Below are 15,587 nucleotides of genomic sequence, written 5' to 3'. Positions count from 1 at the left end.
AGGCTCCTGAATAGCTAGGATTACTTGTGTCCACCACCATGCCCAGCTAATTTTTGTATTTTTAGTAGAGACAGTGTTTCACCATGTTGACCAGTCTGGTCTTGAACTCCTGACCCCGTGATCCACCCACCTCTGCCTCGCAAAGTGCTGGGATTATAGGCATGAGCCGCTGCACCTGGCCTCACTGTGATTGCTTTTGTGCCTTTGCCATCCGCTGTCTGGATCCTGGTGAAAACAAGGCCCCAAAGGGAGGGCAGAGCCAGAACGTGGGGCTGTGCTGGGCTCACCCCTTCTGAGTGGAGCTCAACCCTGGCTTCACATTAGAGGGCAGAGCATTTTGCAAATAGAGCTTTTGTGCTGCTTTAGCAGGGGTTCTTATTCTGAAGGGCTGGAGCCCACTCTCAGTAATAGCTGCAGTGGCCCAGGTGTTTGTCATCTGTGTGCAGCACTGAGCATCGAAGCTCTGTGTCCTCCGTTTCTGGGGGCTGAGCTCAGCCTGTGATCCACAGAGGTGAGGGGCTGTCCTCTGGATGGGGTTTGATGAGGGATGGGTCTGTGTCCTGAAGGGGGATCAGTCCAGCCCAGCTCCCCCCCTGCTGCCTCGTGTGTGGGGGCTTCTCCAGGAGGGGAGTGAGATCTGAAGACCGGGGTCAAATATACACTTATAGGTCTTCCTGTGAGATTTTCTTATCTCTGCATGATCTCTGGTGCAGTGGGCAGTGGGGGACCATCTTTCTACAGGGTGAGGTCTCCCCGTTCATGAGTTTTTGTCACAGGAAGGGAGTGAGTCATTTCTAACACGAAGTCTTGTCTTTTTTTTCACATACAGGATTGATTTCTAAAGACTGATATTACGTGAGGAAGCAGCTGAGAAGAGGATAGGAAAGGAGCCCGGCATGGCCCTTCCTCAGGTGAAGTGATGTTCCTCTGGGGATTAATCTGTCTCTTTCTTTTCTGAAATGCCAGGTATTGTAGTAGCCAGTCTTTTCTGAGTCTGAAGCATTTTGCCTGACAGGTGCGCTCGCACTCACCCATGCCTGCCCTCAGTTCCTGTCACCTGCTCTGAGATTCCATCTCCTGTGACCCAGTGACATGGACTTGGGAAGAGGCTCCACTGGGCATGGTTGTGGGAAGGGCTCACACCCCATCTCTACTAAAAATACAAAAATTAGCTGCATGTGGTGGTGCATACCTGTAATCTCAGCTACTCAGGAGGCTGAGGCAGGAGAATCACTTGAACCTGAGATGTGGAGGTTACCATACACCGAAATGTGCCACTGCATTCCAGCCTGGGAGATGGTGTGAGACTCTGTCTCAAAAGAAAAAAGAGAGAGAGAGAAGGCGTCACTTTGTGGCTTCGTTCTGGAGTACAATGGCATGATTCAGAGTTTACAGCAGCCTCAAGCTCCTGGGCTCAACTAATCCCTAATTTAACCCCCCAAAGAGCCTGAATCATAGACATGGGTCACCGTATGTATGTATGTATGTATTTATTTATTTTAGGATGGAGTCTCAGTCACTAAAGCTGGAGTGCAATGGCACCATCTCGGCTCAATTTAACCTCCCCCTCCCGGTTTCAAGCAGTTCTTCTACCTCAGCCTCCCAAGTTGCCTGGACTACAGGCACGCACCACCACACCCACCTAACTTTTGTATTTTTAGTTGAAACGGGGTTTCATCATGTTAGTTAGGCTGGTCTGGAACTCCTGACTTCGTGATCTGCCTGTCTCAGACTCCCTAAGTGTTGGGATTAAAGGTGTGGGCTGCTGTGTCCGGCCTTATTTTTTATATTATATTTTTATTTTGTTGTCCAGGCTGGAGTGCAGTGGTGCAATCATGGCTCACTATAGCCTTGATATCCTGGCCTCAAGTGATCCGCCCGTCTTGGCCTCCCAAATTGCTGACATTCCTGATGGCAGACAGCCAGCCTGGCCTGACTCTGCATGTTTTTGAGATGGAGTCTTGCTCTGTTGCCCAGGTTGGATTGCAGTGGCATGATCTCAGCTCACTGCAACCTCTGCCTTCTGGCTGCAAGCAATTCTTTTGCCTCAGCCTCCTGAGTATCTGGGATTTCAGGCATTTGCTGCCACGCCTTGCTAATTTTTTTGTACTTTTTTTTTTTTTTTGAGACAGAGTCTCGCTCTGTCACCCAGGCTGGAGTGCAGTGGCACAGTCGCAGCTCACTGCAAATTCTGCCTCCTGGGTTCATGCCATTCTCCTGCCTCAGCCTCCTGAGTAGCTGGGACTACAGGTGCCCGCCACCACTCCCGGCTAATTTTTAAAAAATTTTTAATAGTGATGGGGTTTCACCATGTTAGCCATGATGGTCTAGATCTCCTGATCTCGTGATCTGCCCGCCTCAGTCTCCTAAAGTGCTGGAATTACAGGCGTGAGCCACCGTGCCCAGCCATTTTTTTGTATTTTTAGTAGAGATGGAGTTTCACCATATTGATTAGGCTGGCTGAACTCCTGATCCTGTGATTCTTCCAGCTCGGCCTCCCAAAGTGCTGGGATTATAGGCCTGAGCCACTGTGCTTGGCCAAACTGTACACTCTTAATGACTCGTGGTGGAATGGGAAGTGGAGATAGGCATCAGTGGTACAGGATGCTTTATTATATCGTTGAATTTATTTTATTTTTTTTGAATTGACTCTCATTCTTTCGCCCAGACTGGAGTGCAGTGGTGTGATTTCATTTCCCTGTAGCCTCTGACTCCTGGATTACAGTGATTCTTTTGCCTCAGCCTCTCGGGTAGCTGGGATTAGAAGTGCACACCACCACGGGTGTAATGGCATGATGTGTGTGTATGAACACATGGATGGGTAAGCCCATGGTTTATCTAGAAAACACATTTGCAATAAGTTTTATTTTTTATAATAATTGTAATGAGTTTAAGTATTTTTCATTGTTGTCAACTATCATCATAATGAGTTAATAGTAAGAAGGGGCCAGGCTTGGTGGCTCATGCCTGTAATCCCAGCACTTTGGGAGGCTGAGGTGGGTAGATCAAGATGTCAGGGGTTCAAGACCAGCCTGGCTAAGATGGTGAAACCCCGTTGCTACTAAATATACAAAAATTAGATGGACACGGTGGCAGGTGCCTCACATCCCAGCTACTGGGGAGTCTGAGGCAAGAGAATTGCTTGAACTTAGGTGGCACAGGTTGCAGTGAGCTGAGACATTGTGCCACTGCACTCCAGCCTGTGCAATAGAGTGAGACTCCGTCTGGGAAAAAAATAAAATAAGAAGTATTGTGAAGGATTATATATATGCATGCCCATGTGTGTCCACTCAGTGACCTTGTAGGATGCTCCATGTTCTCACCCTCAGACCTTTATCACATTCTCTCCACTAGATAAACCTCTGTCAGTTTAGTTTAAAGCTGTGTCTGTTACTTAGGTGTTTGTGTTCACATGTGAATTCCAGACATCCGGATTCAGGTGCTCGTGTTGATATTTTTAGTTATTTGATTTGTGGCAAGTTTCCTAGAGTGTGTGTGATGCAGCTGACTCCAAGTACAGGTCTTTCTTCATGGGATAGTATGTTATTTTACGGCCTAAGACACAGGAAGCACTTAGAACAGTGTATAGCACGTGTGAAGCATTCAAAAATGTTAGTCATGGCTATTGCTGTGATCATGACAGTTTTTTTTTTTTTTTTTTTTGGAGATGGAGTATTGCTCTGTCACCCAGGCTGAAGTGCAGTGGCATGATATTGGCTCACTGGAACCTGTGCCTCCTGGTTTCAAACAATTCTCTGGCCTCAGCCTCCCGAATATCAGGGATTACAGACACCCACCACCACGCCCAGCTAATTTTTGTATTTTTAGTAGAGAAGGGTTTTCAGTATGTTCCCCGACTGGTCTCGAACTCCTGACCTCATGATTCACCTACCTCGGCCTCCCAAAGTGCTGGGATTACAGGCATGAGCCACTGGCCATCATTGCTTTTTTTTTTTTTTAGATGGAGTGTCAGTCTCCATCCACTGCAGGATGGAGTGCAGTGGTGCGAAATTGGCTCACTGCAGCCTCCATCTCCTGGGTTCAAGTGATTCTCCTGCCTCAGCCTCCTATGTAGCTGGGATAACAGGTGCCTGCCACCACACCTGGCTAATTTTAATGTTTTTAGTAGAGACAGGTTTTCACCACGTTGGCCATGCTGGTCTTTTTATTTTTTATTTTTTATTTTTTTTTGAGACAGAGTCTTGCTCTGTCGCCCGGGCTGGAGTGCAGTGGCCGGATCTCAGCTGACTGCAAGCTCCGCCTCCTGGGTTCATGCCATTCTCCTGCCTCAGCCTCCCGAGTAGCTGGGACTATAGGCGCCCGCCACCTTGCCCACTAATTTTTTTTTGTATTTTTAGTAGAGATGGGGTTTCACCATGTTAGCCAGGATGGTCTCAATCTCCTGACCTCGTGATCCGCCCGTCTCGGCCTCCCAAAGTGCTGGGATTACAGGCTTGAGCCACCGCGCCCGGCCCATGCTGGTCTTGAACTCTGGACCTCAAATAATCTGTCCATGTTGGCCTCCTGAAGTGTTGGGATTACAGTCATGAACCATCATGCCTGACCCTGTGTTTCCTTTTTATTTATATAGTTTTATATTGTCCATAAAATCTAGACTTCCCTAATGACTGATGGGATCTTAACATCTTTCAAGGAAAAGTATAATAAAATACAACTATAGGGAAAAAATATTCAAAAATACCTGAACTTGGTTTTGTCAGAACATGGTCTTTGATCAAATACATACTTATTTTCTCTTTTCTCATTTCCTGTGAAGGTGATAACTCCATAATGTTTTGTGGAAATGTGTGTTTCATTTTAGGGACGCGTGACTTTCAGGGATGTGGCTATAGAATTCTCACTGGCGGAGTGGAAATGCCTGAACCCTGCGCAGAGGGCTTTGTACAGGGAAGTGATGTTGGAGAACTACAGGAACCTGGAGTCTGTGGGTGAGGAAAATGTCCCTGTAGGCCTGAGGAGTCTGCTCTTGTCTGTCTTGGCTGTTCCTGGTTTTGCATTCTCTTTTGTGATTTTGCCCCATACGTGTTTTTTTTTTGTTTTGTTTTTGTTTTTTGAGATGGAGTTTCACTCTTATTGTCCAAGCTGGAGTGCGATGGTATGATCTCGGCTCACCATAATCTCTACCTTCCAGGTTCAAGTGATTCTCCTGCCTCAGCCTCCCAAATAGCTGGGATTACAGGCATGTGCCACCACGCCCAGCTAATTTTGTATTTTTAGTAGAGACAGGGTTTCTCCATGTTGGTCAGGCTCGTATCTAACTCCCGACCTCAGATGATCCACCCACCTTGGTTTCCACAACTGCTGGGATTACAGGCATGAGCCAATGTGCCCAGCTCATTCTGGTTTTTGAGAAGCATCACAGAAGCGTCTCTCACTGGCACTGTGACAATGTTCATCCCATAAACTAATGATGATCTTCTCTAGGCAGCAGTCAGTGGTGTTGAAATTCCTCCTAGTGAGGAGGTCATTCGGGCTCACAGCCTCACATGTATGAGGCTCTTGACTGAACTCTTGTTCATTTCACATTTTCATACCAATATGTGTCATTGTTCATTTTTAATAAGAAAACCTATGTTCAGTTTTTTGTAGGATCAACCCTGTAGCAGATACGGTTTTAATTAATGTTGTAGAGGGAGCTTGTGAGATTGAATGAGGTTTCCATAGTTTGATTCTACTGTCATTTCCTTAAGATACACAGTGGCTTTCAAGTTGCTTGTTTCTATGGTTTTTTTTTGGTTGTTTATTCATTTGTTTTGAGTCAGAGTCTCTTGAGTGCAGTGGCGTGATCTTGGCTCACTGCAACCTCCACCTTTTGGGTTGAAGTGATTCTCCTGCCTCAGCCTCTTGAGTGGCTGGGATTACAGGCATGTGTCACCACACCCGACTAATTTTTGGTAGTTCTATTACAGATGGCGGTTTCGCCATGTTGACCAGGCTGGTTTTGATAGCCTGACTTGACGTGATTCAGTGGCCTTGGATTCCCAAAGTGCTGGGATTACAGGCATGAGCCACTGCCCATCCGAGTTTGTTTTTAAGGCTGAATACTATTCCATTTTATGTGTGTACTACATTTTCCTCATATATTTATCTGTTGATGGATATCTGGGTTGGTTTTTTCTCTTTACTATTGTAAATAATACTGCGAGGCTGGGTGCATTGGCTCATGTCTGTAATCTCAGCCCATTGGAAGGCTGAGGTGGGTGAATCACCAGAGGTCAGGAGTTCAAGACCAGCTTGGCCAACATGGTGAAACCACATTTCTATTAAAGGTATAATTTCTTTTTTTTTTTTTAAGATGGCGTATTGCTCTGTCACTCAGGCTGGAGTGCAGTGGTGCAATCTCAGCTCACTGCAACCTCTGCCTCCCAGGCCAAACAGTCTCCTACCTCAGCCTTCTGAGTAACTGGGATTACAGACGTGCACCACCATGCCCGGCTAATGTTTTCTGTTTTTTGGAGACGGAGCCTTGCTCTGTCGCCCAGGCTGGAGCGCAGTGGCTGGATCTCAGCTCACTGCAAGCTCCGCCTCCCGGGTTTATGCCATTCTCCTGCCTCAGCCTCCCGAGTAGCTGGGACTACAGGCGCCCGCCAAATCGCCCGGCTAGTTTTTTGTATTTTTAGTAGAGACGGGGTTTCACAGTGTTAGCCAGGATGGTCTCGATCTCCTGACCTCGTGATCCGCCCGTCTCGGCCTCCCAAAGTGCTGGGATTACAGGCTTGAGCCACCGCGCCCGGCCATGTTTTCTGTTTTTTAAGTAGAGACAGTGTTTCACCATGCTGGCCTGGCTGATCTCGAACTCCTGACCTCGTGATTCACCCTCCCGTCCTCCCAATGTGCTGGGATTACAGACGTGAGCCACTTCACTCAGCCTGGCTCTGTTTTCACAAACTCATCTCTACCTACTCAGCCAGAGGATCCTTGTTCACTCCCGTGGTCTCCTACGTTGCTCTACTGTACTCTTCATAGTTTACTTGGTTTTTGTGTGTGTGTGTATGCATTTCTGGAATCTACTCAAGGGATTTTGTTGAGTATATTCTTGAAACTAGAAATCAGAGGCATTTAACTTAAGAGATGTAAAACTGCTGCCGGGCGCGGTGGCTCAAGCCTGTAATCCCAGCACTTTGGGAGGCCGAGACGGGCGGATCACGAGGTCAGGAGATCGAGACCATCCTGGCGAACACGGTGAAACCCCGTCTCTACTAAAAAATACAAAAATCTAGCCGGGCGAGGTGGCGGGCGCCTGTAGTCCCAGCTGCTTCGGAGACTGAGGCAGGAGAATGGCGTAAACCCGGGAGGCGGAGCTTGCAGTGAGTTGAGATCCGGCCACTGCACTCCAGCCCCGTCAACAGAGCGAGACTCCGTCTCAAAAGCAAAACAAAACAAAGCAAAAACTGCTTTCACCTCAGGCCACCCTACTGCTGCCTTTTTGGATCTCTTTCATTCTTGTCCGTTGCCCATATTGTAATTTGCATAGTTAACCTTGGGTCAATATTTTACCATTGCTAAATTAGTTCCACTTTCCTCCAAGCTGAAGATTTGGTCTATCCTAGTGGAATTCTATTCCCACAGACGTGCATGCACAAAGTTCACTCCTACATGCCCATTACTTCCTGCCTTCCACACTTATCCTTCCTTTCCTGGCCTTGCCTCACATGATACATTGATCTGGATGCAAATACAGTTTCTTTCCACCCTATTGATTTTGTAATCCTGAACACCCCAATTTCCCTGTGAGCCCCTCCCCTCCAACACTACTCTCACGGAGTAAGTCAAGCCCTTATTCATCCACTGGACAAAATTATAGGAGGCTGCCTGAATCCATGTGTGCAGGGCATGATGACTCAGCACATGATCCATGAGGGATGACTTAGCATCACTGTCAGCAGCACAGCTCAGCCCTTGTGTCCCAGCTCAGCCCTTGTATCCCCTTTGATGTGCTTCTTTCTGTTCTGCTTGTATTTTCTGTGTGTGGTCATTTCCTGTACTGCCTGGGCTGACTATTATGCCTAAGTAGATGTCGTGTGATCCTTCAGGCCCAGGATCAAGTCTTGTCCCTCCCTCACCGTGTGTGCAAATGGGATCATGTACATGAACACTGTGGGCCTGCTGTCGTTATTTGAGAAATAATGTTAATTTGCCTCCAGGGTTTTTTTTTTTTTTTTTTCCCCTTGAGATGGAGTTTTGCTCCTGCTGCCCAGGCTGAAGTTCAATGGCAGAATCTCAGTTCATTACAACCTCCACCTCCCAGGTTCAAGTGATTCTCCTGCCTTAGCCTTCCAAGTAGCTGGGATTACAGGCATGTGCTACCACACTGGCTAATTTTGTATTTTTAGTACCGATGGATTTTCCCCTGTTGGCTAGGCTTGTCTCAAATTCCTGACCTCAGTGATCTATCTCAGCCTCCCAAAATGCTGAGATTACCGGCATCAGCCACTGTACCTGGCCTCTTTTTTTTTTTTTTTTTTCTTTTCTTTTCTTTTAATGGAGTTTCCCTCTACTTGCCCAGGCTGGAGTGCAATGGTGCAATCTCGGCTCACCACAACCTCCACTTCGTTGGTTCAGGTGATTGTCCTGCCTCAGGCTCCCAAGTATTTGGGATTATGCCTGGCGCAAAGCTGGCTAATTTTTGTATTTTTAGGAGACAGGGGGTTTCTCCATATTAGTCAGGCTGGTCTCGAACTCCGAACCTCAGGTGATTTCGTCCACCTGCTTTTTAAAACAAGTGAATACTATTAGATGACTTCATTTACATTTTATACTACAGTCTCAACTTCCTTTGTTTAATAAGATTTGTCAGTCTTCAGTGATGTTGATGATGAGATGCCCCTTTTCCTGTCTCACTTATTTCACTGTCCCGTCAGAAATAGCTTAGACTGGCCAGCTGCAGTGACTTTCGCCTCTAATTCCAACACTTTGAAAGGCTGAGGTGGGTAGATGTCTTGAGGTCAGGAGTTTGAGACCAGTCGGGCAAACACTGGTCTTGAAATCTTGAATCTACTAAATTAAAAGAAACTGGACGGATGTGATGGTTCACGCCTATAATCCCAAAATTTTGGAAGGCCAAGATGGGCGGATCACCTGAGGTCAGAAGTTCGAGACCAGCCTTGCCAACATGGTAAAACCCCGTCTGTAGTAAAAATACAAAGATTAGCTGGGTGTGTTGTTATGCACCTGTAATCCCAGCTTCTTGTGAGACTGAGACAGAAGAATCACTTGAACCTGGGAGGTGGATGTTGCAGTGAACCATGATCATGCCACTGCACTCCAGCCTGGGTGACAGAGTTAGATTCTCATTTCCCAAAAAAAAAGAAAAAACAACACCAACAACAAAAAATTAGTCAGACATGGTGCATGTGTCTGTAGTTCCTGCTGCTCAAGAGGCTGAGGCACGAGAATCTCTTTAGGGAGGGGAATCGTGCCACTACACTCCAGCCTGGGTGATGAAGCATTACTCGGTCTCAAAAACAGACAAAAAAAGAAATAACTTTAACTGGAAAGCTTAAGATACAGAAATTTATTTCTCATGAATCTGGAAAGTGGGAAATCCAAGAGCAAGATGTCAGCTAGATTGGTTCTTGGTGAGAGCCTTCTTCATATAAATATGAAGTGTCATACTGAAGTATCACATTTACACACTTCAGTATGATTTACCATCTGTAGTTAATTAGAAACCTATTGGTGTTTATATTTTATAGATATCTCTTCCAAATGCATGATGAAGGAGATCTTGTCAACAGGGCAGGGCAATATGGAAGTGTTCCACACAGGGACATTGCAAAGACATGAAAGTCATCACATTGGAGATTTTTGCTTCCAGGATATTGAGAAAGAAATTCATGACATTGAGTTTCAGTGTCAAGAAGATGAAAGAAATGGCCATGAAGCACCCATGACAAAAATTAAAATGTTGACTGGGAGTACAGACCGATATGATCAAAGGCAAGCTGGAAACAAGCCTATTAATGATCAGCTTGAATCATGCTTTCATTCGCATCTGCCTCAACTCCACTTATTTCAGATCAAAGGTATAATTGCTAATCAACTTGAGAAGTCTACCAATGATGCTCCCTCACTTTCAACATTCCAAAGAATTTCTTGTAGGCCCCAAATCCATATTTCTAATAACTATGAGAGTAATTCCCCAAATTCTTCACTACTCGCACAAAAACAGGAAGTACACATGAGAGAAACATCTTTCCAATGTAATGAGAGTGACAAAGCCTTTAATTGCTCACTCTTAAGGAAACACGAGATAATCCATTTAGGAGACAAACCATATAAATGTGATGTATGTGGCAAGCTCTTTCATCACAAGCAGTACCTCGCATGCCATCAGAGATGCCACACGGGTGAGAAACCTTACAAGTGTAATGAGTGTGGCAAGTCCTTCAGTCAGGTGTCATCCCTTACATGCCATCGTAGACTTCATACTGGAGTAAAACCTTACAAGTGTATTGAGTGTGGCAAGATCTTTGGTCAAAATTCAGCCCTTGTAATTCATAAGGCAATTCATACTGGAGAGAAACCTTACAAGTGTAATGAATGTGGCAAGACTTTTAATCAACAATCACACCTTTCACGTCATCATAGACTTCATACTGGAGAGAAGCCTTACAAATGTAATGTTTGTGACAAGGCTTTCACATGTCATTCCTATCTGGCAAACCATACTAGAATTCATAGTGGAGAGAAACCTTACAAGTGTAATGAGTGTGGCAAGGCTTTTAATCAACAATCAAACCTTGCACGTCATCATAGACTTCATACTGGAAAGAAACCTTACAAATGTGAAGAATGTGACAAAGTTTTCAGTCAGAAATCAAGCCTTGAGATACACCAGAGAATTCACACTGGAGAGAAGCCATACAAATGTAAGGTTTGTGACACAGCTTTCACGTGTAATTCACAGCTGGCACGACATAGAAGAATTCACACTAGAGAGAAAACTTACAAGTGTAATGTGTGTGGCAAGACCTTCATTCACATGTCATACCTCGTATGCCATCGTAGAGTTCATAGTGGTGAGAAACCTTACAAGTGTAATGAGTGTGGAAAGACCTTCAGTCACAGGTCATACCTTGTATGCCATCGTAGAGTTCATAGTGGAGAGAAGCCTTACAAGTGTAATGAATGTGGCAAGACCTTCAGTCACAGGTCATCCCTTGTATGCCATCATAGACTTCATAGTGGTGAGAAACCTTACAAGTGTAATGAGTGCAGCAAGACCTTCAGTCGCAGGTCATCCCTCCTATGCCATCGTAGACTTCATAGTGGTGAGAAACCTTACAAGTGTAATGAGAATGGCAATAACTTCCATCACTGGTCATCCCTTGTATACCAACGTAAACGTCATACTGGAGAGAAATCTTACAAATGTACAGTTTGTGACAAGGCTTTCATGCGTAAGTCAGTCCTGGCAATACATACTAGAATTCATAGTGCAGAGAAACCTTACAAGTGTAATGAATGTGGGAAAGCTTTTAAGCAACAATCACACCTTTCACGTCATCATAGAATTCATACTGGAGAGAAACCTTACAAATGTGAAGCATGTGACAAAGTTTTCAGTCGCAAATCAACCCTCGAGACACATAAGAGAATTCACACTGGAGAGAAACCATACAAATGTAAGGTTTGTGACACAGCTTTCACGTGGAATTCACAGCTGGTACGACATACAAGAATTCACACTGGAGAGAAAACTTACAAGTGTAATGAGTGTGGCAAGACTTTCAGTCACAAGTCATCCCTTGTATGCCATCGAAGACTTCATGGTGGAGAGAAATCTTACAAATGTACGGTTTGTGACAAGGCTTTCATGTGTCGTTCCTACGTGAAAAAACATACTAGAATTCATAGTGGAGAGAAACCTTACAAGTGTAATGAGTGCAGCAAGACCTTCAGTCACAGGTCATCCCTTGTATGCCATCATAGACTTCACAGTGGTGAGAAACCTTACAAGTGTATTGAGTGCGGCAAGACCTTCAGCCAGAAGGCATCCCTTCTATGCCATCGTAGACTTCATAGTGGTGAGAAACCTTACAAGTGTAATGAGTGTGGAAAGACCTTCCGTCACTGGTCATCCCTTGTATGCCATCGTAGACTTCATAACGGAGAGAAATCTTACAAATGTACGGTTTGTGACAAGGCTTTCGTGCGTAATTCTCTCCTGGTAAGACATACTACAATTCACACTGCAGAGAAACCTTACAAGTGTAATGAATGTGGGAAGGTTTTTAATCGACAGTCACACCTTTCAAGTCATCATAGAACTCATACTGGAGAGAAACCTTACAAATGTGAAGCATGTGACAAAGTTTTCAGTCGCAAATCACACCTTAAAAGACATAGTAGAATTCACACTAGAGAGAAACTTTATAAGTGTAGTGAGTGTGGCAAAGCCTTTAGTGAGCAGTCAATGCTTATTCACCATCAGGCAATTCATGGTTTAGGGAAAGTTGACTAATGTAATTGTGTCTGGAATTGGTGGGTTCTTGGTCTCACTGAGTTCACGAATGAAGCCACAGATCCTCGCGGTGAGTGTTACAGTACTTAAAGATGATGTATCCGGAGTCTGTGCTTTCAGATGTTCAGATTTGTCCACAGTTTCTTTCTTCTGATGGGTTCATGGTCTCACTGACTTCAGGAGTGAAGCTTCAGACCTTTGCAATGAGTGTTACAGCTCATAAAGGCAGCGTGGACCCAAAGAGTGAGCAGCAGCAAGATTTATTGTAAAGAGTGAAAGAACAAAGCTTCAACAGTGTGGAAGGGGACCCGAGTGGGATGCTGCTGCTGGCTGGGGCAGCCTGCTATTATTCCCTTATTTGACCCCTCCCACATCATACCGATTGGTCCATTTTACAGAGAGCTTATTGGCCGACTTTACAGAGGGCTGATCCATTTTTACAGGGTGCTGATTGGTGTGTTAATAAACCTTTAGCTAGATACAGAGTGCTGATTGGTGCGTTTACAATCCTTTAGCTAGACACAGAGTGCTAGACAGAAAAGTTCTCCAGTCTCCACTAGATTAGCTAGATACAGAGTGCTGATTGGTGCATCCACAAACACTGAGCTAGACACAGAATACTGATTGGAGCATATACAATCTTCTAGCTAGACATAAAGTTCTCCAAGTCCCCACCCAACTCAGGAGCCCAGCCGGCTTTGCCTAGTTGATGTTGCGCTGGGGTCACAGGCAGAGCTGTCCGTCAGTCCTGCACGTTCACACTCTTCAGCCCTTGGGTTGTCGATGGGACCCAGGGGGCAGTGCCTGTGGAGGAGGCTTGGGCCACGCGGGAGCCCACAGGGCGGGGTTGGGCTCAGGCATGGTGGGCTGTAGATCCTGAGCCCTGCCCCATGGGGAGGCGACTGAGGCCCTGGGAGAATTCAAGGGTGGCGCAGTTGGGCTGGCAGTGCTGGGGGACCTGGCGCACCCTCCCCAGCTCCTGGCCCGGGTGCTAAGCCCCTCACTGCACGGGGCTGGCGGTGCCAGATGCCCACTCCAAGTGTGCGGCCCGCCAAGCCCATGCCCACCTGGAACTCTCTGTGAGCGCCATGCACTGCCCCTGTTCCCACCTGTGCCTCTCCCCCCACACCTCCCCACAAGCAGAGGGAGCTGGCTCCAGCCTCAGTCAGCCCAGAGAGGCGCTCCCAAGCAGAGGGAGCTGGCTGGCTCCAGCCTCAGCCAGCCCAGAGAGGCGCTCCCAAAGTGCAGTGGCAGGCTGAAGGACTCCTCAAGCACTACCAGAGTGGACACAGGCTGAGGAGGCACCAAGAGTGAGGGCTGCTAGTGCATTGTCACCTCTCATGATGATTGTCACAAAGTCTTCAGTAATGCTACAACCATTGCAAATCATTGCAGAACCCATAATGAAGAGAGATCTTACAAGTGTAATAAACGTGGCAAATTTTTTCAGACATAGTTCATACATTGCAGTTCATCAGCAAACTCATACCGCAGAGCAACCTTACAAATGTCATGACTGTGGCAGAGTCTTCAGTCAAACTTCATCCTATGCAAAACATAGGAGAATTCATACAGAAGAGAAATCTCACAACTGTGATGATTGTGGCAGAGCGTTTACTTCATGTTCACCCCTCATTAGACATCAGAGAATCCATACTGGACAGAACTCTTACAGATGTCATCAGTGTGGCAAAGTCTTCAGTCCAAGGTCACTCGGACTGTCAGTAGGAAATAAATATTTCAAACATCAAATATTTCCAATTTAAAGCTACAGACTTTTAAATAATTCCGAGCCTTGAGAGGAACATGGTCATGCAACCTGAGTCCAGTGGCATGCAGGTGCAACTTCTACAAGTTTTCCTGGCCAGGCACGGTGGCTCACACCTGTAATCCCAGCACTTTGGGAGACTGAGGTGGGCGGATCACCTGATGTCAGGAATTATAAACCAGCCTGGCCAACATGGGGAAACCCCATCTCTACTGAAAACACAAAGCCATTAGCTGGGCATGGTGGTGCATGCCTGTATTTTCAGCTACTTGGGAGGCTGAGGCAGGGGAACTGCTTGAATCCAGGACATGGAGGTTGTAGTTAGCCGAGATTGTGCCACTGTACTCTAGCCTGGGCAACAGAGCAGGACTCCGTACCAAAAGAAAACAAAACAAAATGTGCTATACAATTGAGTTTCCTAATATCAATTTTAAAAAGTTTTCATGTAAATAATTAGGGAAGCTAAGCAGTCCCAGAGATAAGACCTCCTGGCATCATTGTCCCTTCTTACGGAGTGATAATGTAACTTTCCTTGAAGTGTATCAGCCTGTCACCAATCAAGCTACTGCAACCTATGCATTGGACTTGAATGGAAAATGTGGTGATTCTGCTAAAGCTTCTCATCTTTCCTTGTCTGTGTGAAACGTTAATGTCTCTAGTTGGGAACCCTGACCCCACTCATTTGGAGTTGAGGTTTCCAGGTGGCTATTCTCATGCTTTGTGTTCAAATAAACTCTATAATTAATAATTGTCAGGCCTCTGAGCCCAAGCCAAGCCATCGCATCCCCTGTGACTTGCACGTATGCGCCCAGATGGCCTGAAGTAACTGAAGAATCACAAAAGAAGTGAAAATGCCCTGTCCCTGCCTTAGCTGATGACATTCCACCACAAAAGAAGCAAAAATGGCTGGTCCTTGCCTTAAGTGATGACATTACCTTCTGAAATTCCTTTTCCTGGCTCATCTTGGCTCAAAAGCTACCCCACTGAGCACCTTGTGACCCCCCCACTCCTGCCCACCAGAGAACAACCCACTTTGACTGTAATTTTTCTTTACCTACCCAAATCCTATAAAATGGTCCCACTCTTATCTCCCTTCGCTGACTCTCTTTTTGGACTCAGCCCGCCTGCACCCAGGTGATTAAAAAGCTTTAATGCTCACACAAAGCCTGTTTGGTGGTCTCTTCAAATGGATGCACATGACAATAATGTATTCTAACTTTTATTATTTCCTGCCGACATCAGTTTCTGTCGGATTGTAGGAGCCTCACCAGAGAGGGCACCCGTCGCCATGTTGTAAAACTCTTATTTGTCAAAAGACATGGGTTAGGGTTT

General features: G+C 45.9%; 1 protein-coding gene across 5 annotated transcripts in view; it reads left to right on the top strand.

Moving 5' to 3' along the window:
* Positions 1 to 12,966, top strand: part of LOC111530329 (zinc finger protein 611-like) — a 37,047-nt gene extending 24,081 nt beyond the window's left edge. For 3 of the 5 annotated variants that reach the window (XM_026448809.1, XM_026448810.1, XM_023197485.2), the window contains 3 exons: positions 830 to 911; positions 4,823 to 4,949; positions 9,717 to 12,966. In XM_026448809.1, coding sequence (XP_026304594.1) covers positions 897 to 911; positions 4,823 to 4,949; positions 9,717 to 12,487 — 2,913 coding nt within the window. In that variant the 5' untranslated portion in view covers positions 830 to 896 and the 3' untranslated portion in view covers positions 12,488 to 12,966. Of the gene's footprint in view, positions 1 to 829; positions 912 to 4,822; positions 4,950 to 9,716 lie in introns of those variants that run through there. The other 2 variants (XM_026448811.1, XM_031934780.1) reach the window with 2 other exon arrangements.
* Positions 12,967 to 15,587: the final 2,621 nt, after the last annotated feature.

This window comes from Piliocolobus tephrosceles, chromosome 21 (genome assembly GCF_002776525.5).
Source record: "Piliocolobus tephrosceles isolate RC106 chromosome 21, ASM277652v3, whole genome shotgun sequence".
NCBI lineage: Eukaryota > Metazoa > Chordata > Mammalia > Primates > Cercopithecidae > Piliocolobus > Piliocolobus tephrosceles.
This window is presented reverse-complemented; position numbering and strand designations above follow the sequence as displayed.